The sequence below is a fragment of the Aulonocara sp. 'chitande type north' Nkhata Bay genome, linkage group LG16, assembly GCF_057382095.1.
Source record: "Aulonocara sp. 'chitande type north' Nkhata Bay isolate Kocher_YH1m ecotype deep benthic linkage group LG16, A_spYH_male_GT1.1, whole genome shotgun sequence".
Lineage (NCBI taxonomy): Eukaryota > Metazoa > Chordata > Actinopteri > Cichliformes > Cichlidae > Aulonocara > Aulonocara sp. 'chitande type north' Nkhata Bay.
Window position 1 is genome coordinate 9,977,798 of NC_141359.1, and position 20,385 is coordinate 9,998,182.

General features: G+C 40.5%; 1 protein-coding gene across 2 annotated transcripts; it reads left to right on the forward strand.

Moving 5' to 3' along the window:
- The first annotated feature begins 621 nt into the window (after window positions 1–621).
- LOC147310989 (uncharacterized) lies at window positions 622–3,372 on the forward strand. Of its 2 annotated transcripts, XM_086266467.1 has the most exons (5): window positions 622–741; window positions 927–1,691; window positions 2,100–2,274; window positions 2,419–2,584; window positions 2,737–3,371. In XM_086266467.1, the coding sequence occupies exons 2-4, from the start codon at window positions 1,637–1,639 to the stop codon at window positions 2,582–2,584; spliced, it is 396 nt and encodes a 131-aa protein (XP_086122593.1). In that variant the 5' UTR covers window positions 622–741; window positions 927–1,636; the 3' UTR covers window positions 2,737–3,371. The 2 variants fall into 2 exon arrangements, with proteins under 2 accessions (XP_086122593.1, XP_086122594.1); XM_086266468.1 differs by lacking the exon at window positions 622–741 and having other exon boundaries at window positions 1,602–1,691; window positions 2,737–3,372.
- The last annotated feature ends 17,013 nt before the right edge of the window (window positions 3,373–20,385 follow it).

The window sequence follows — 20,385 nt, forward strand, 5'->3', positions numbered from 1 at the left end:
CAGGCCCCTCTTCTGTGGAACCAGCTTCCAGTTTGGATTCAGGAGACAGACACTATCTCTACTTTCAAGATTAGGCTTAAAACTTTCCTTTTTTCTAAAGCATATAGTTAGGGCTGGACCAGGTGACCCTGAATCCTCCCTTTGTTATGCTGCAATAGATGTAGGCTGCCGGGGGATTCCCATGATGCATTGAGTTTTTCCTTTCCAGTCACCTTTCTCACTCACTATGTATTAATAGACCTCTCTGCATTGAATCATATCTGTTATTAACCTCTGTCTCTCTTCCACAGCATGTCTTTATCCTGTCTTCCTTCTCTCACCCCAACCGGTCGCAGCAGATGGCCGCCCCTCCCTGAGCCTGGTTCTGCCGGAGGTTTCTTCCTGTTAAAAGGGAGTTTTTCCTTCCCACTGTCGCCAAAGTGCTTGCTCATAGGGGGTCATGTGATTGTTGGGTTTTTCTCTGTATCTATGAAGCGCCTTGAGGCGACTTTTGTTGTGATTTGGCGCTATATAAATAAAATTGAATTGAATTGAATTGAATTGGCCCCGCCCACCCACCTACCTCTACCAACCACCACTCCATATCATGACTGACATGACCTGTGATCCAGTGATTGACAGGAGAGGAAAGACAGTCCAACTTTGTTAACTCTTCATTACGATATGCTCGAGAGGACAAAAGATTTTGCACCTCGTTATTGTTGGACCTCTGTGTGGAAACTGCAAACGGGACGTCATAAGGTAATGCAAAGGACTCTCCTACCTAACATACTCGTTTATTAATTCTTAAGAGCATATATATTTTTTGTGTGGGGGGGGGGCTTAAAATCGGTGTTAGCTTGGTCGAAATAGCACATTAGCTGAATTATTCTGGAAAAAATAGGTTGTGTGTGTTTTTTTCTTTTCTTATTTAAATATATATTTAGATATATATTTTCCACGGGGAGGGGCGAAGAACACAGGCGCAACGACAGTCTTTGTCTTTTTCCCGCCGAGTGTGGTGCATTGTCCTCCTGCGCTTCTGTTCTATGACTATTGAGAAGCTGGCCATGCTAACAGTGGGACATTTAGCTTCAGCTAAAGCAGCAGGTAAAAATACACATTTAATGAGAATAAAGAAAGACAACTTTTTTTTGGAAATTTAGAGACTGCTAAAACAATCTTATCCAGTTTTGAGCTTGCTCATGTAGGTTAGCCTGCTTTATTTAATTTTGTGTGAGCTGCAGTACACAACATTAAAAAGTTAATATAACATTAGGTTGGTGGCGTGAGGAACTCCAACCTAAGTTTAATATTTATTATTTTTTTAAGTGGGAAGGGGAGCATGTTTTTTTCCCTTTAATACAACGTCTTCCAGGGTCTTTTTCATAGGAAAACCGTGTAACGTCTGTGTTAGGTTGGTCAAAAGAGCAATTAGTTGAATTATTCTGGAAAAGATGGGTTGTGTGTTTTTTTTCTTTTATTTACTTATGTAAATATATTTTTCAAGGGTTAAATAAATGCAACATTAAATTAACAATTGTCTCTCTGTCTTTTCTCGCCCAGTGTGGTGCATTGCTGTCCTCCTGCCCTTGCTGGCTGCGCTGACAGTGTGATGTAGCCTCAGTGTTTGTGTTTAAAGGCTTTTTCCACCAAGATGTCTGTTGAGAGAGAGATGACCTTACCCATCACACCAAGGGTAATAGCGCTTGGTAAGTAAATACTTTCAATCCTCTTGTAATATTTTTGTAAAAAATCTATGTAATTATTGTGGTATTTGTACCCACAACAACTTACTTAACAGGGGTTTGTCTGTTTTATATTGTATAAAAATAGAATACACACAGTTTGCTGCTGTTTCTCTTATTATTTATTATACACAATGACCAACAGGAAAAAACAGCCTAACATTTCAGCACAGGCCAAAATGCCAAAACATTAGGCAGTTTTTTCCTGTAATTGATCATAATTTTCATTACATAATAAATAATAAGAGAAATAGCAGCAAACCGTATGGATTCTATTTTTGTACAGTGTGAGGCCTTCTATCCAGCATTCTTGTGGAAACCTTATTTGTAACGGTGAGCACATTGTCTTATTGGACTCTTGTCTGTTTTTAGGGAATAATTTCATGTCTGCAAGCCGCTGGATGATCAGTTTGGAGGGCAAGGTATTTTATGAGCCTGAGCAGATGCATGACTTTGCCAGCACCCTTGCTGTCTTCTTTGCGTCATACTACGTTTTCAACCTTGAGTATCAGGAGTCAGCGTCCATCACACTGGAGATGATACAGAGGTAAATACTTTACACCATTAAAGCTTACACCATTTAAGAATGAAATATATGTGATAGCTTGACTACAGTTGCAGAAACATATAGGTGATTGCTGTAATGTATGTTTTAATTTTGAAATTAAAGCAGCCTTTTTTCCGTTAAAAGGTTCTTTGTGAGGATCAATCCAGACATGGGAACAAAATGCCCTGCAAAACTTGGTACAAGCTGCAAGACAGGTCGTGTCGTAAAGAGGAAGGTTACAAGCATCAGCCCTCGGATCACCACCTTCCTCCAGCGGCTCTCTGAGTTTGAATGGAGGACTTCCAACTAGGTAAGAATACAGAGATGATAATATCTTTTACATAGCTGATAATTATATACATACTGTACACACATCCATACAACAGTATGAATGATCTCAGACAGATGTGAACAAGTGAATAACCTGAGCAAACATGAATATTGATGATGTGTCTTTGACAGGTGGTGATAAAGACTACACTGAACCCGACCATCCTGGTAACGGAAATCTAAATCCCATGTCACATTCTATTTCCTGGGACCCACTGATAATTATCACATTTTGTAAATGATTTTTGTTTTACAATTGTAATAGTTTATTTAATGTTCATGCTGGTGGGTTTGTCCTGTTTTTAGTGGAATGAAAAACTGTTTTCCTTAAAAAAATCAGACACAGAAAGGTGAAGGACTGTGTAGTTTTCATGTACGCTTCTATTTATTTTGGTTATTGACATTGTTTTTATTCAGTTGAAAAATGTTTTTCTTGTTAAAAAAAATATCAACAATAAATGTTGGTTTAATTCACTATTCTGAGACTACTTTATTGAATTATATTGTTTTTTGTAAATGTTCTTATATTGAATATGAATGTTAACATTATTTTTATATGCTGTAAAACACAATTACAGTCTAAACAAATTATACTGTACACAATTACAGTGTTATACCATAAACCACATTTGCAGTACAGTGATACTATAAAACTTAATCACGGTAAGTCTTTCTAACTGTAAACCACGTTTACAGTAAAGCTGTTATACTGTAATATATGTTTACAGTAAAGTGGTTGAACTGTAAAACATCACAACAGTAAAGATACTGTAGATTAGTAATTACAGTAACTTACTGGCAATAGTGTTGCCAGTAAGTTGCTGTAAAAATACAATAAAATGTCTAACAGTGTACAGAAGACTCAGGCTCAGGGAGGGGCAACCATCTGCTGTGACTGGTTGGGGGTGAGGGCAGTGAGGCGGGACACAAAACACACTATGGAAGAGAACCAGGGCTCTTTTCTAGCATTGTGTTGCTGTCTGTGCAGATGCTCGCAAAGATCTCATACATAAAGCAGATATTTCTGTCTTGGATGCACTATTTCTGTTTCCTGTGTACCATAGCGGTCTTGTCCTTTCAAACAGTAACAGTAAAAAGTCATTTCATATCTCGACTGCCAAAGCTGCAGACTGCCCCACCATTTTCCTCCTTTCCAGACAACTGAAATCAGCTGGTTGTACAACAAGCACGCAGGGAGAAAAAAAGCTGTTAATTTGATGCTTTTGTTGTCTCTCTATCCTGAACCTTTGTAAGGCAAGTAATGGCATAATCATAGCTGCAATGTAAAGTAGAGTAATGCATTACATCACTGTGTTACTGAAAAATGGAATGCAATTACAATACAGTATACCCAACACTACTCTTGTGTTACCTTATGATTTCAATGCAAAGGTTAAGAAGCTCTTCGGGAATACTTCTTAAACTTAAGATCCCCACATTAGAAGAAACATGCAGTGAAAAAGTATCATATTAAATGATTATTTTAAAAAATACTTTAAAGGATTTACTTACTTTAAACTTGCTTTGAAAAAAAATGAGTGAAGTTGGGTATCAGAGCAGGACAGTCCAGCAGGACCTGGTTCAAAGAGATTCAACATTTGCATGTTGGAAACACGATATTATTCACCAAGATGAGGGAGGGTGTATATAAAGTATACATTCCAGAGCACGAGCCAGCATCAGGATGCGCTTCAGTGGAAAATACTGCATACTGCTCAGCAAATATCTTTCAAAGACATAATATGAAGAAATTACTTTTGTATTTGCTCTAATTTTTTCACTCATTTTCATATACTTTATAAACGTTTATGCCCTGTTCAGAGTAAGATTTATAACTATTTCAATTCCACAAATGGTCAATAAAGCGAGTTACCCTCTAGTACATCCCTGAACCACCCACACACCATTTAATGGAAACACCACTTGCCACAGAGCTGCGACTCATTTGAACCTCATGTTTTTCCTCACATATTTCAAAGACTCAAAGTTGTGTTTTGCCCAATTCTGTCAGACAGCTACCACATGCTGCCTTCAAAGGGAGATGGATTCACACAAAGCAGGGACTCTGGGCAACAGAAAAAATGACCTCTGCCATCCATCATCGTGTTTATTTACACGGTGATGAGATCAATATTTTATAGGAGAGGCTGGTGGAAATTTGGATGTCCTGACTCGGTGTGAAGCCACAGTGAACGCTTATGGAAAAAGAGTCACCCAAGCAAATTAAGCTCAGCCAGGGTGTATGACCCACTGTTGTGCTGGAGATGGATGAGGGGGAATGAAAAAAAGAAAAGCTCATGATTCCCATAAGGAAATTTGCACTCTCCTTTTAAACCATCCTAGGGACTAAGAAAAGAGGGCAGCCAGGGCTTCCCAGCTACCACATCTATTTGTAAATCAGTGCCTCAGCCAAAGGCAAATTTGGAAGTTTTTTGGAAACTCCCGCAACCGTTGGGAAAACATGTATGTGTACAGAAAGGTCCTGCTTCTAAGTAAGAATCTTCTTACTTAGAGGCAAGACATTCACAAGGATTACATGAGCATCTTATCAGTCTGATCAAAAACAAGTTCCTCGGTTCCTTACGTCAAAGTGAAACCCACTCCTGCAGATGAGGGTTCATGTTTCAAACAGTTTCTCTCAAGTTAAATAAAATCCCAAATGTCAGCCAAGAGTCCGAGTGACTCCAGTTCAAGCATCCTTCTCCTCTCATTTGCACCTACACTTCTAGCCTGAGACCAGATTTGGTCGAAGAAAGTCAGAGACTATCGAGCTACAGGCTAGCGAGCGAGAAATGCACAGTTTGGAGATGAGGTGGGAGGCAGGCACACAGCAGGGAGGAGTTCAGAGGGCAAAAATAACAAAGACAGTGATCACGGTCGTAAATTATGCCGCCGACACATCAAGCTGTCCACGCACTCTTTAGGTTGAGTGTCAGCTGGTTTGGAAATGAAAACATTTAACCCCACTGTGGCTTAAAAGGTCATAACTCACAGCTCTCCCCTCTGACATGAGTTACGGCCTCTCGTTAGGACTGGACATCCCTGTCTCCCACCTTCTGTCTCTCTCCTCCTCTGTTCTATTTGTGCAGTCGGTAGATTTATCCATTGCCGGTATCTCCGCAGGCGCTGAACAAGATACTCTTACCCAACCTAGCAAAAATGTGCCACAAGTGTGCAGTAAGAGGAAGTGAAAGCAGCGGTGGCGTCACACGCACTTTATTTTTACAGTTTGGACACACAATGCTCTCATGTGATACGGGCGCTTAATCTCCTCCAGTGTAAATTTATATTCAATTCAAGCAGAGAATGAGACCGCTTTAATATGAGGCCCCCTACCAGTCAGTGGCATTCTGCCTGGGAGACCTCTACCACCTCTATCATCAGTGGATAGAGCTCCTTATCCTTCTCAACACCCCATAGAACCGGAATTCAGCAGCAGTCTGATCTGAAATCGCTTTGATTTATCTGAGCGTAAAGCAAGTCTCAACACAGGAGTTACATCATTGGCTGCTGCTGCTTTTTTAGCTAAGGTGAAGGATGAAATGCAGGGGGCTTGAATCAACATGGACTTTCACTGGACTTTAACAACGGCGTGATGATTGAAGGATTTATGCAGCCTCGTAGATATTTTTTAAGACAGTAATTTGGGGATATGAAATAAAATGTACTGCCAAGGTGGTGTAATCGAACCGTGGGAGTCGCTGTGAGCATAAAGGAAGATTTATCACCCTCAAAGCAGCATGTTAGCCAGATAAAATGTTACTTGAGAGAATTTAAAACCCCTGCTGCAGGTGTTTAATAATAAAAGACACTGACTCTGAGTGGCTGGTGTGCGATAGTTAAAATATCAAATGTAGACAGATAAAGCAAGGAAGGGAATAAAGACAGAAAAGCACCATCATAAGAAACCCAGAGCCGTACTTAAGTCTTCTATCACCTTCCTCCACAGATTGATTCTTTTCATTCTTTTGAAAGTCTGATCAAGTGAGGTCTGTAAGGTTTGCCATAATTTGCTGTGGATTGGCGAGATATTTACGGACCCAAACACAGGATGCCGGAGGTAGGAAGTGAAGCTAAAGCGATCTTTAATGTTGATTTCCCAGGTTATAAAGTGCAGAATCCGCGATGTAGTTTACAGAAAACAAGGAGTCCATAGATCAGCAAATGCTAAAAATTATAAATGCATAAACTTACAACTACAAGAGAACCTGGCACTAGATGATCCACAGTTAGAGAGACAACTCCCCAATGGATAAGGGGAAACTGAGAAATACAAAAGGTAATGAGAGAAGTGGAAACAGGTGGAGAACACAGCTGAAACTAATCATAAAACAAGGGAAGTAAAATTAAATACAAAGCACAATAGACAAAATACTATCAAAATAAAGCAGGAAGTGGCTCCACAACTTTATACCTTCCCAAAAAACCTATAGAACGGAAACAAATAAATAACATACTGTTATAACAGACACAATCAAATGAAGAACCAATTGGAACAATAAATAATGAATAAGAATTCAGTCCACAAACCCAAAACCCAGGGTCCAAAACCCAGGACCATGACAGTAGTCCTGTGGACCCATCACATTAATGTCTTGGAAAATTAAACATCGACCATAGTGAATAAACCTAAAGGAACCAAACTAAAATACCAGCTTTCTTTGTTGAATCCAGTTAGACAGCTCATCATTATAGATTAGTGTTTCAAATGCTTTGTCACAGCTGTTTCACAGATATGAATGAGGCGTCGATTGGCGTTTGTGGTTTTGCACGCTGTAGGTCAGGACAATAGTGAGATTCACATGCAGACACTTGGTAGCATCTCATTTTAATTCACTGAGTAAGGATTATTTCCAGCCTGAAGTGTTGTTAATACTTCTGTTTTAAGTCAAATCACCATGCTACTTGTTTCAGAGGACACATCTCTCAGAAACAAGTAGCATCTGCCAGAGCAGCAGTATTTGACACTGGGATAACACCAGGTTGAACTGGACTATATATTAAATTATTCATAAAGTTGGGGAATAAACAGTGTCATTGAGAGATCTGTGCATGTGTTTATTTAGACATTATAGAAATATTTATACATCAGATGTAGTGTCATACTTGGGTAGCATTGTGCAATAGTTGTAGTTGCAGCACTGTCACCGTACAATAAGATGGCTATGAGTTTGAATCCATTGGCTGGCTGGGGCCTTTGTGTGGGGAGTTTGCATGTCCTCTCCTTGGCTGACTGGCTTCTCTACAGACCAAAGAGAGGCATGTTAAGCTAACTGGTGATTCTGAATTGGTTTTTGATGAGAATGATTGTCTGTCTCTCTTTTAGCCCAGCTACAGACGCTAAACCTTTCGCGGCCAGCGTGTACCCCACCTCTTGCCCTATGACAGCTGAGATATGTCAACATGGTTTAAAATCTCTGAGGAATGTTTCCAGCTCCTTGTTGAATCTATGCCATAAAGAATTAAGCCAGTTTCCAAACAGGGGTCCAAATAGGTACTAGCCTGTTTAGTAATAATTATTATGAATTATTAATACTAAAATTCCCTGCAGCGTATCTCATATGGCTTTCCCTCTATTCAGCGCTGCACAAAAACAAGTGTTGAAAGAAGAGGAGATTTCATCTGTTTTTCTATCCCTCCCTGTCATCTGATCGGAAGCACTTGTGAAGGTGCTAAGCAGAGATCTGTCACTGTGGAGGAGGAAAGAGAGAGTGGGAGGGAGTAATGGTGCAGAAAATGGAGAAGTGTTGAACAAGGCAGGAAGACAAGGTGGAAAAACACGGGAGTAAGGAAAGAAGTCAAGCTAAAATGTTTCACTCAAAAAGGTAGTGTGACTGAGATTGTGATTGAATCTCCAACATGTAAAATAAGGGTCCTACATGTGATGTAGGCAGCCAATACTATAATAAACTATATAAAGGTTTTTGGTCGTATACACTGTGGGGTTATTAAACCATCAGAGAGTTTCTGAAGTCATGAAGAATTTAACTTCTGTTTAACATTAACAGAAAATACAGAGCAAACCTTTGACTTTACAGAAGACTTTTTCTGTTATTTAGACATTTCACCCATTTGAAGGTAGGAAAAAGCAACTTTACAACCTCAAATCTGGTCTCTGTGGCTGATGAATATTTCACTTTGGATGAAATACCTTAAACAAAGCAGCTGAGGTAAAGATGCATGTCCACCTTCTCTTATTTATTTCTCCATCCATTTTCTGCCACTTATCCAGATCCAGCTTACAGGGACATAGTCGCAGAGCCTTGCTGTCATAAAGAGTGCAGTCTGGGTTGGACAAACTCAGCATAATGCTTATGTGAGTCAATGCAGGTCCATTAAAACAGTCCTACACTGGTAATTGTTTGAATTACTTGCATTGCATTTTATCTTGAAAATCTTCAAAGAAAAACGACCTCTCGATTTTTTTCTAGCGTCTAAAAAGCCGAAGAGGGTTACAGAAAATAAAATAATCTCCAAACGTTCCCCTGCACATTAGTCTGTGTGGTACTATTTTGACAGTCAGCCTTTAAGATCAGATTTGGAATCAGCTCCCTGCTCCCACCAACATTTTGGTACGCCGTGAAGATAAAAGCACCCGACGTGCTTGTCTTGGCATCGGTGCGGCTGAACCCTTGGCCGGAGGGTAAAATCCGAACCACAGAAAGCGAAGCCTGGACTGCCCGAGAGGAGAGGGCTGAGATGAGAGAGGGCAGGTAGTATGAAAAGAAAACAATAAGTTGGGGCATAGAAAACAAAGCTAGAGAAATGTGTGCTTATAGATGGAGGTCTGCTTAATAATTTCATTGAGTCAATCTCATGTGAGTGAGGCATCAGTGATGGCCAGAGGCAGCTATCAGGGCTGTGACGGTGATGGCACAATCTGTTTTTATGGCCTGTGGTCCCAGGCCGCAGGAACACCATCTCTGAGCCATGAAAGGAAAGACGACTTCAATTGAGTTATTGGATTGCGGAGTGAGAGAGGTGGGGAGAGGTCTTTTAACTTCATTAAACACTAATATGAAGCAGTCGGTGCCTGTCCTCCTTTTTAAAGCAAGCTTTCATGTGTGTGTGCGTCTGGCTTGAAATGAAGGCTTTGACAGAAGTTTGTGAGCTTGGACCCCCTCCCCCCCGCAGTCCCCTATACTGCACAAGCCAGTGGTGTTATTAGGTTAGGTTAGGCAGATTAGCATGTGCATTTTTGTGTGTGAATGCATGTGGCAGTGTGTGAGATTGTATGTTTTGACAGCATTAGTATTATAGGATTAGTCAGAGGCCATAGAGGTAATGTTGGACAAGCACGTGTGTGTGTGTGTGTGTGTGTGTGTGTGTGTGTGTGTGTGTGTGTGTGTGTGTGTGTGTGTGTGTGTGTAGCTGAGTGGTTTGCTTGTTTTGTGGGGGTTACAGGGGTTTTTAAAAATTAAATCGACTGTAGGTATCAGACCTAGTCCAAACAACCTTTTCACTCTCTAAAAGGAAAAACAATCCTCAGCCCTTTGGAAAATGCAAACAACAACTGAAGCAAGATAACAAACCATCCGCTGGTGATTTTAAAAAAAACCTGACCTCAGAAGCAGACTCTTAATGCTAATAATTCAGTATTGAATACTGTGAGACAAATGGAAGGACAGAAGATGAATCAAAATAAAGTGGATGCATTTCATTAAATAAAGTTCCAGTTTAGCTTATAGTTCAGTTTGTTCAGTGGTTTTGATTTTGGTAAAGATCAAACAAACTAACGTTCATTACAGAAAGCTAAACGAGCCAATTTATTCTGCCATTTTGATTTTATGTATTGTTACACATGACCTCAGAGCGGTGGTCCAATCAGTTGGACCAACTGATTAGTGCTGATTAGTTGCTGAGGGCTTGCCACATGAATATGAACCCACAGAGCTAGCTTCTCGGTCTCTCTCTCCTCCTCCTCCTCCTTCACCTTCATCAGCACCCATAAGTTTCTGTTGCTTTTACAACTTTATTTATTAGGTACAGGCTGAGTTAGGAGTCACCAGCAATTCTGGCTTCAGTTTATTATCCGTTAGCTGAGTTTACAAGAACAATTTCAGTGGAGAAGCATGAATCCGACAGGCCATTATGTGACTGGTTCGAGGTCGTCTTCCTCTTTTGATTGTTTTAGCCGGGGCGCTTCCCTTTTTGTTTCAGTTTTTCAATTGTACGTAAATATTTTGATTATAAAAGTTTGTTTAATAGCAGCAGCATTGTGGCATCTTTTATGTCAGGTTCCTTTGAGCTTTATTTGGGGGCTCTTCCAGGATTGAAACCCAGGACCGCTCACAGTCCAAGCTTGAATTATACCCCTATATGAAGACAACAAAAGAGAATTTCTATAGTGGCCATCTGACAGCAGCCACCTTCAGCTACCACAACCAGATATGTTTCTGTTGTGGTTTAACCACCTTGAAACAGGTACCATCTTGCAAGTGTGTGCTTCTAAAACCAGCCTGCATTAGCAGTATTTCATAGGCACAACTGGCATCCACAGAGGACAATTTTTCCCATGAAATGTTGGCATTTTTGTACATATTGTATTTGCAGTATTTCCAAAAACTAAAGTAAAATGTGATTTTTAACATTTTCATTCATCAGTCAATTTTGTTCCACTTATCCGGGCCTTGGTTGCAGGGGGCCCCCTGAACCAGGAAACCCAGACCTCTCATTCCCCAACTATCTCCTCCAGCTTATCCCAGTCGTCGGGCTGAAAGATGTAATCTCTCCACGGTGTCCTGGGCCTCCCCCAAGGCCTAGGACATCTCACTCAGGAGGCATCCTCATCAGATGGTAGAACCACCTCAACTGGCTCTTTTCAGTGTGGAAGGGTATCAGCTCTACTATGAGCCCCTCTCAAAAGACTGCACTTGAATACAAATGAATTAACCGAGGACTATTTTGTGCATGTTCTGTGTTCGACCCCCACCTGAATTATAGACCATTTCTGTACATATGGGATTGACCAATATGGCTCCCCTAGGTCAGCTCTGTCTATTGCCGCATTCAGCAGATTTTATAAATGCTTTTTCACATTAATACTACACAAAACACTTTTAGACAAAAGCGTGCCTCCAGTTCTGTAGCAGTATTCTCTGTTTCAATATAAACACAACCTCATGCACAAAGTCAGATCCGTGAAAAGAACAGCTTCTCTGGTTTATTAGGGAAGAACTTAACTGGCATGCACAGAACCCCGATTCTAACTCCAGTTCCAACACCTTTGGGATGAACAGGAATGCCAGCAACGGGCCAGGCTTTGCAGCCAAAATCAGTATAAAATTCACTAATCCTCTTGTGGCTGAATGAGAGCAAATGCCTGCAGCAACTTAAAAAAAATCTGTTGGAAAGTATAAAACCAAGAGAACAGACGATCATATAGAATTATTATACACACATTTAATCAATTTGGAGTATGTTTTTTTCACGTTCATGCACATACTGCTTGCTTGTCATGCAGTCTAGTGTTTTTTTACACTTTTAGCATGTTTTAACCCCATTTTTCATTTCTTGCTTTTAGTAGAGTTAAATTGCAGAACTTCAGCAGGAATTTAAAGTTATAAACAACTGACCCATTAGAAGCTGAGTAATAAGGTGACATATAACTGTAAGCAGTATATGCTTGTAAGTCTCAGTCATACTTATTGGATGTTTTCAGTCTTGCAAATCTAATAACTGAACATTTGCGGAGCGGTATGTGCTTTTCTTATCTTCCAGCTTTTGTGCATATCACATTCGACAAACAGCAGTAAAAAGCAGAATGTGTGAAGTCTTTATTCAACAGATGGGTCCTTTAAACTGGACTGGAGGTTGCTTTATCTTTGCTCAACCGAGCCCTTTAATGCAGATGGATCACCCAGCCGCTATTAGACAGACAATGTCTCATGTCAGGTTTACACAGTGCCTGTCTAACAGCTCAATCTCGAGTGGTCCTGGGTGTTTTGTTGTGACAGAATGATATGTAATCTCATATCATTCTGTCAGTCATTACATGAAAGGAGCAGTGTTTCCATCGACTTCTCTTAAATCTCCCTAGATTAGCCAGATGCCAGGAGGCTGTATGGTGGTCTGGACTGAGGCTGCAGGTTATGTTTGGACTGATGTTAGAAGACTCGGTTGGTTTATTGGTTGGTCAGTGGTTGGTGTGTATGTTGCTGGCAGGAGGTCCATTCACTGACAGAGGGATTACGGCAAGCTCGGAGTTCAAGCCTCTGCGCTGACAGACATCTTGCCCCCGAGAGTCAACACACACTCTGGAGACACACTCCACCTGCACCCGCGCCTGACCCCGATGTGTGTGTGCATGTGTGTGGGTTCATTGGGGGAAGGATTAGTGAGTGTTTCACTACGGTCTCTATCGACATAAGTTTTCCTTTATTTTAAGGAAACCTGTCTGCTTTGATGAAACGACATTTATGGATGATTCGCACGTCTTTGAGTTTAATATTGACATTTGCCTGCAGCACAGTCCAAAGGCCGCTGTGTGGGCAAGGAAATGGAATCAGATGAAACAAAATCAGGAACAACCAGAAGTGTGCAGTCACAGACATGGCAGCAGAATACATCAGCAACCATTAAATCAATTAAAGAGAAATATGGAGCGATATCTCGCCAAGAAACCTTATACTGCAGGGTTTACCCCCTAAATGAAATGACTGACAGCTCACTATTCTTTCTGGGTGGTCTTTGGAGGTCGCTCGCAGTGATGGTAGCGGAGGGGTTTTTGACCCTCTCAGCTATTTTTCATTCCTACTTTTTCCCCACATAAATCTTTAATGGAAGTAACCACATAACCCTCGTCACGTGTCTGTTTCTTAGTCCCAAAGGCAATTCTGACATCTTATTCACAGATCCATAGCACCTCCCTTTAAGAGACACTCTGTCCTCTTTAAGGATTTCAAGACTCTTTCCCCCGCTTGGGATATTAACACAGCTTTTAAAACAGTTCACTCTGGAGTCACAGAAAACCTTATGTCACTTCTCAAATGAGATGAGAGGCCAGAATCATTTCAAACAAACAGAGACTGCTTGGGTCGCTAAAATCACTCTAATGTAGTTTAACATTATTTTCATCTGGCTTGGAAGCCGCTTTTGCAGGTTATGCGGGATAGTATAAGAATGTGGCTTTAAAAAAGTTTGATTCTGTCATCCAACAGAAAAAAAACAGTCCCCCAACAATCAATTACTTTTTAAATATGTGTTTGTGACTCCAAAACTGAAACAGGCATGCAGAATAGAATAAAACACACAAAGCTTAAACCCACAAATTCCAAGTGCCAGTGGACTCAGCTGCAGATATCTGATACAGTCCAGCGACTGCCAAACCCATGTTCCTAATGAATGATTAGCTCAAATTAGCTATAGATTCATTTAATAGCACACACATTGTTGCCACATAATTTTCAAATAACTTCATTTTGTTCTTTGTCCATTCCATTACCCTCAATTCTTTAATTGTTTACAGAGCCTCCTGTTTAGACCCTTTCACCTCTTCCAACCTTTTTCTCTGGTTTTTCTAATTCCTCAGCTTTTCCACCTCCCAGCCAGCCCCACATATTTGATCTACCACATCCTCCAGAGCTGTTTCTGCCTCATGTTTATGGGCATTTGTCTTCATTTGTCTTTTGTTCTCTTTACTGAGCTACCACACCCATTTGAACTGATCAACTACTGCAGCGGTCCCCAACCCCCGGGCCTCGGACCGGTACCGGTCCGTGAGTCGTTTGGTACCGGGACACGAGAGTTGAGGCTCAGGTGTGAAATGTGTAGTTTTCAGGGTTTTTATTGGTTTTCAGCGTTATTTTGTTATCGTTTTTATCGTTTACTCGGTGTCCCTGGGTCTTTTCAGGTGTGTTATGAATAAATTTTCTTGTTTTCGGTACTGGTACTAGTTTTATTTTGTTGTATTTATCCGCGACACCTTAAAGGCCGGTCCATGAAAATATTGTCGGGCATAAAAGGCACAAAAAAGGTTGGGGACCGCTGAACTACTGGACTTTTTTTTTGCATACCTACAGTGCTGTGAAAAAGTATTGGAACCCTTTCTGACTTCTTAGTTTTCTGCATATTTGTCATACTTGCATGTTTCAGATCATCAAACTAATTTTAATATTAGACAAAGATAACATTACTAAGGGGTAAAAGTTATCCAAACCTCCCTGACTCTGTGTAAAGAAGGTAAATGCCCCTAAACCTAATATGTGGTTGTGCAGTCGAGTGTCTGCGGTAAATGGAAATGTATCTTTCACATCACTGTGGAGGAGATTTGCTCCACTTTCTTTGCAGAATGTGTTAAATTCAAACACTTTGGATGATTTTTAAAGCGTGAACGCACTCTTAGAAAGTCTTAGAAAATGAATTTACACAAAAACAGGTAGGTTTGAATAACTTTTTCCACTTGATTTCAATGTTTTCAATTCAGTTTTATTTATATTGCGCCAAATCACAACAACAGCTGCCTCAAGGTGCTTGACATTGTCATATCGAAATGAAATCCTCATTAAAAAAGCTTTTTTTTTTAAACTTTTCTCATTTACACTAAAATACAGTGTTTATATTCACAGGAAGTACCTGCAGATCATCAGCCATGTAAGGAGCATCTTCACTTTTTTCATTGTCACTGAAACTTTACACTTGTGCACATTCACCTCATCTGCAGCTGTTCAAAGAGGAGGATATGATGCTTTCTCTTCATATTTTATGACTCCATTGTTGATTTTTAACAAGCTTGCTTCCTGCTCTGGGCTAATTATCATATCCTCACTACAGGCTCCAAGCAGCCATTTGCCCTTTGCCCTTTGAGTGTCATACCTTATCCAGATGTAAGGGCTTTACCACCGACCACACTTCACAGGCATTCTTCAGATTTCTTCTCATTTTGGCCGATTATTCCTCGTTTCCCCCGAGTCTGCCAAAGTTTTGACACCTTGATCCAATGCTAGACCAAACAGAGCTTAAGACACGGCAGCAAGTATGGACCACTGATCGCGTCTGTCTTAATACCTCAGTGGATGTTTGGGTCAGTCATGTGAACGGACTTTATAATTGGCTGTGTGTTTGGGTTTCTGCTGAATTACCAAAGAATACAACATGTGGTCCGCTCAGTGAAACAAAGAGTGATTTTTGTGGACAGGTGGGATTTTTAAAACAGGTGTACCAAGCGCTGAAAGAATGCTTGCACACAACGGCAACAGCGCCGACAGGCCGTTTATCCTCCCCGCCATTAAATCGTTTTTCATTTTGTATTTTTAGCCTGCGGTTGTGTGTATGCACACGCTCAAACTGGTTGTTTGAAATGGATGCACTTCAGTGAGTTGTTCAAACGGCAGATGACTCTTGCTTGTGTTATACAGGAAGCTAAAAAAAGATTTATTGCCAGTTTTCCCTCGGGAAGAATAAGAAAGAAAATGTTGCCCGTGTTTGTTTGCACTCAAAACACCATTGTGGTTTTCTGAGATGCTAATGGCTCAGAGCAGCCGCTCGCATCTTGGCTCATGCGATTTAAACCGTACTGCTTCAAAACTCATAAAGTATTTTGTAAAATGACTTTCTGGAAGAGCTCTGGAAGAGTATTTATGATGTGTGCCACCAGATTTGTGGAATTACATAAATTGAGTGAAGTTTGTGGGCTAATTGTGCTGTTGGTGTTTATGGATTTTTCTCAGGAAATACAGTAAAAGAATATAGTCAGAGTTTTCATAGGAAAATATGAGCTGAAGCTCTTAAGTGCCCAGCGACAGTCCCACACTGTCTCGTCTAGCATTCCCTGCTAGCGGTTTGACTGTTTTTCATGTACAAATAGTTTCTGTCCGTGGCTTTTTTTTCTTTTTACCTTATGGATTAAGTTAGTGTTTTCTCACACAGGAAATTGCATGTCTGTCGGGAGGATTGTGGGTCAGCGTCCTCTTCATAAATCATCTCTCTAACAGTGACCACATACTAACTTCATGTTACACAAAATCACTCTGCTGCCCTCAATTTGTACCTAAACTCTCATTTTCGGTAAATGGTGCCATATTTGATTTAAAAACTCTCTGAACTTATTTCCAGCAACATTCACGGTTAGCCCGAGCTGCTTAGCTTAGCTTACCTGCTGTTTATAGGAATAGGACATGTTAGATTTTCACTGGATTTAGGCTTTTCGTGTGAAATTGAACAACAAAATTCCTCTAGGCCTTTCCGATTCAGCAGACAATCTGTGTTGTGCTTTGCTTTATCCACATTCATGCCACCGTATACTAAGATAATAACGCAGATTAAGCCTTCTGCAAACACTCTGCTCCGTGTCATTCCATCGATCAGCCAGCACCACCCCGTAAATCCCCCAGCAGAGTGAAAGTATTGTTAAACTACTTTTGGAGCGGAATCGGGGTAGAACGAGTTGGCTGGACCTTTTATTTTTCTTATTATTTATTTTCTGTGTTTAATTGGACAAATGAATAGCATTCCAGCCTAAGAGCATAGTAGCATTATTGTTCTCTGAGAATAAACACAGAGGGGTCCTGTGTGGACTATAAAACTCCAGAATAAACAGCACTCTCAAAGCCCAGTATTGAATGTCTGTTTATGACTTGTAATATGAAGTGCAGAGCTCTAAAATCACTAATTACATCAGCTATGTGGATTTCTGGGGAGAGTTCTTAAAGAGCGGCTATGCACATGTGTGTGTGTGTGTGTGTGTGTGTGTGTGTGTGTGTGTGTGTGTGTGTGTGTGTGTGTGTGTGTGTGTGTGTGTGGAGGAGGCTTTTAAAATTAAGTCCAATGAGTTTTGTGGGCCGATGGCGGCCTCGTGCCTTTAGTGAAAACTCTGGCCTTTTCTAAAAGACATAGATCCGTTTGTTGAGTTTCGGCTCTGTGCCTGTGTGTGCGCTCCAGTATTACGAGCTTGTTACGTGTGTTCTACAGAAGGTTGTGCGTTTGTGTGTGGTTTGGTAAGGGCATTCGGGGGGCTGACCTCGATGCAGGGCGGGAGGGAAAAAACGGTTTCCTTTCCCCTGATCTCTGCAGACTCTGGTTATTAAAACATGTTTCCCCCTTCCGCTGAAATGAAGGAAGGTGAGCTGCCGACCCCATCAACATGTGCAGCACCATTAAAACCTGGAGGCAGTAACGAGAGCACGCTGAAACAGGAATGGATAAAGCCATTTTTTTGATAACTTGATGGATTTATTATTGATCCCACTTCGTGGGTTTGATTAGAAGTAGTTTTTTAAATCCTACAGTTGCATTTTTTCTATTTTTAACTTTCTTGTTATTAATAATAATTATTAACAATATATCAATTACTTAATGCATTTTTTGCTACATATTACAGTTGTGCTGCACATATTAAAAGATCTGCTGCAAGAGAAGAGACACCCAGACATGCAAGCATCAAGGAAAGAAGTGTAGAGAGTCTGAGGACAGCTGAGGGATGAGGGGGAGAGCCGAGAGGATGCAAAGAAAGGAAACATTCATGGCTGTATGTGCACAGCTATGCAGTTAGTGGCCAGTCGGCCCCGTTGGCCGCCTCTGCGTGCACCATCACCTCATCACTCAGCAACCTGCCTGGACGCTCAGCGGCCGCCGCCCAGTCCTCCCCTCCTGCTGCTGCTGCTGAAGCAGCCACATTACAACTGCGTCCCAGCAGAATGAGCCGTCACCTCATATCTCAGTGCAGGTATGGGCTCATTCATGAGTGCTGGACACAGATTTAACACGAGGCCAGTCGCTGGGATGACTGGTGGCCTGGCAGGCTGATGGATGGCCTGTCTGTATGGTTGAAGTTGTGCTGCTGTCTGACTGGACGCCACGATGACTGTGCTGAGGTCATTGCAGACGGATGAACCAAAACAGGCTGCGGGTGAATCGTTTTAGACATCAGATATTATAATAATGAGCTGGCTGGCTTGTTTAATTAGAAACAAAACAAAATGAAATCACATTTGGAGTTGCAAAGTTTGTGTAAACGTTACATGGTCTGCAGGTCAGTAACTGCTCTATACCTCAGTGGTTCCACAAAATGCCTGGAGTGCTTCACACACACACCTAACACAGCAGAGGGCAATGCAATGTGATTAACCTTTAAAGAGGCTTCAGACTGTAAATATTTTTAATAAAACAATAAACTTTTTCCAACCTATGTTATTTTTTTTAATGTTATCTACTCTTGTCAGGTCTCATATCTCCAGAAGTACATTAGTTAGAGACTCAAAAATCTGCTATAAACATGCTCAATAATAATCATCTAAAGGATAAAAAGGCCAGTGAAACAACTATTCAGTTTTATTTATATAGCACCATATCACAACAACAGTCCCCTCAAAGTGCTCAAAATCCTACAATTAGACAATCCTCTATGAGCAAGGACTTGGAGACAGTGGGGAGGAAAAACTTCCTTTTAACAGGAAGAAACCTCGAGCAGAACCTGGAGGTGGATATCTGCTATATCTGTGGAAATCGTTTATGCCAAAAAATAACAAAAATTACTCTAAAAAATATTTGCAAACAGATTACAAATGTAAAAAAATAAATAAATTGAAATCTCAGGAATTTCCTATTGAGCCAGCTACTGCAGTCTTTGAATTCTAGCTTGTAGTTTGGATTACTTTCAGCAGTGGATCATTATGTACTTGGTACCTTGTGAGTACTTAGAATGAAAAATACACTTCTCCTTTAATATCTATAGAAGACTTTGTAATACATGCAAAATATATTTTAGCAACATCTTGCTGAAAAAGGTCTTCCCTGAAAAAGATGTCATCTGAGTGTCCTTCATACGTCATGCCATCCACACCACATTCACCAGTGTATCATTGTCAGGTTTTCTAATAAGAATGTTAGATTGTGACTGTGTGTTCTGGATGTTGTGTTACTAATTTACCTGTTTAGCTGTCAGTGACGTTGCACCAGGGTTTTGTTTTCAGTGCATTTGTGGCTTAAGATTTGCAAAAATCATACATTTTTTTTAAAATGTAGGCACACTTTATTTTTATCTATATTTTAACAATTTATTTTAATTAAATTCAGGGAGAAAATCCTTTGTAAATTATTTGTTCTGCTTTTTTGTTCATTTAAATTTTACAGAGTCACACTCATTTACACTTTACTGTAGCACAGCATGTAATTACACCAGACAAAAATGTCATTTCCTTTGCTGGATATGTTTCACTTTAAAAGCATTAACTGATCAAATTAAATACATTAACAAAGAATGGACACAAAGATATTCAAGTGCCAACATCTCAAGCTTGTTATGCTCTTCTTCAGTCACACTGCTCAAGAGTTGCTGTGTGAACTGTTCAACAGAGGAGCAGCGCTGCTGTAACAGGAGGCCTGTCACTGCCGACAGCACCTATCTCAACTATGGGTCATACACATTTATAGCTCATATCACATTCACTGGCTATAGACAGCAGCAGATCAAGTCAGCATTTGTGAGTAGATCGTATCCTGCTGTACATAATTTCATGCAGAGTATACAATAACAGACTATAGCAATGTAGACCGCATAAAGTAACACAATCTCCTGTCCATCAATTTCTAATGTAAATACAGACTGTTAAAGAACACATAGTGTTAGAGAGCTAATACTCACTGCCTGGAAGAAAGGAAAAATAATAAGTTACAGAGAAGAAACGTTGTTTAGACATCACTTTAGATTACAGAAGAACTAAGTAGAGAAGTGGATCACCTGCGACAACTAAAGCTCAGCATCATCCAACACTAATCCAGAGTTTTTTGTGCTTCTTTCACTAACAGATGGGTGTCGCAAATGTGTACGAGCACCAATGAAGCTGC

Bases quoted from the DNA above. Each gene is read 5' to 3' on its own strand.
- LOC147310989 (XM_086266467.1), top strand. From the start codon at position 1,637: ATGTCTGTTGAGAGAGAGATGACCTTACCCATCACACCAAGGGTAATA. The intron at 1,692-2,099 runs GTAAGTAAATAC...GTCTGTTTTTAG, and splicing joins ACCAAGGGTAATAGCGCTTG to GGAATAATTTCATGTCTGCA. The intron at 2,275-2,418 runs GTAAATACTTTA...TTCCGTTAAAAG, and splicing joins ACACTGGAGATGATACAGAG to GTTCTTTGTGAGGATCAATC.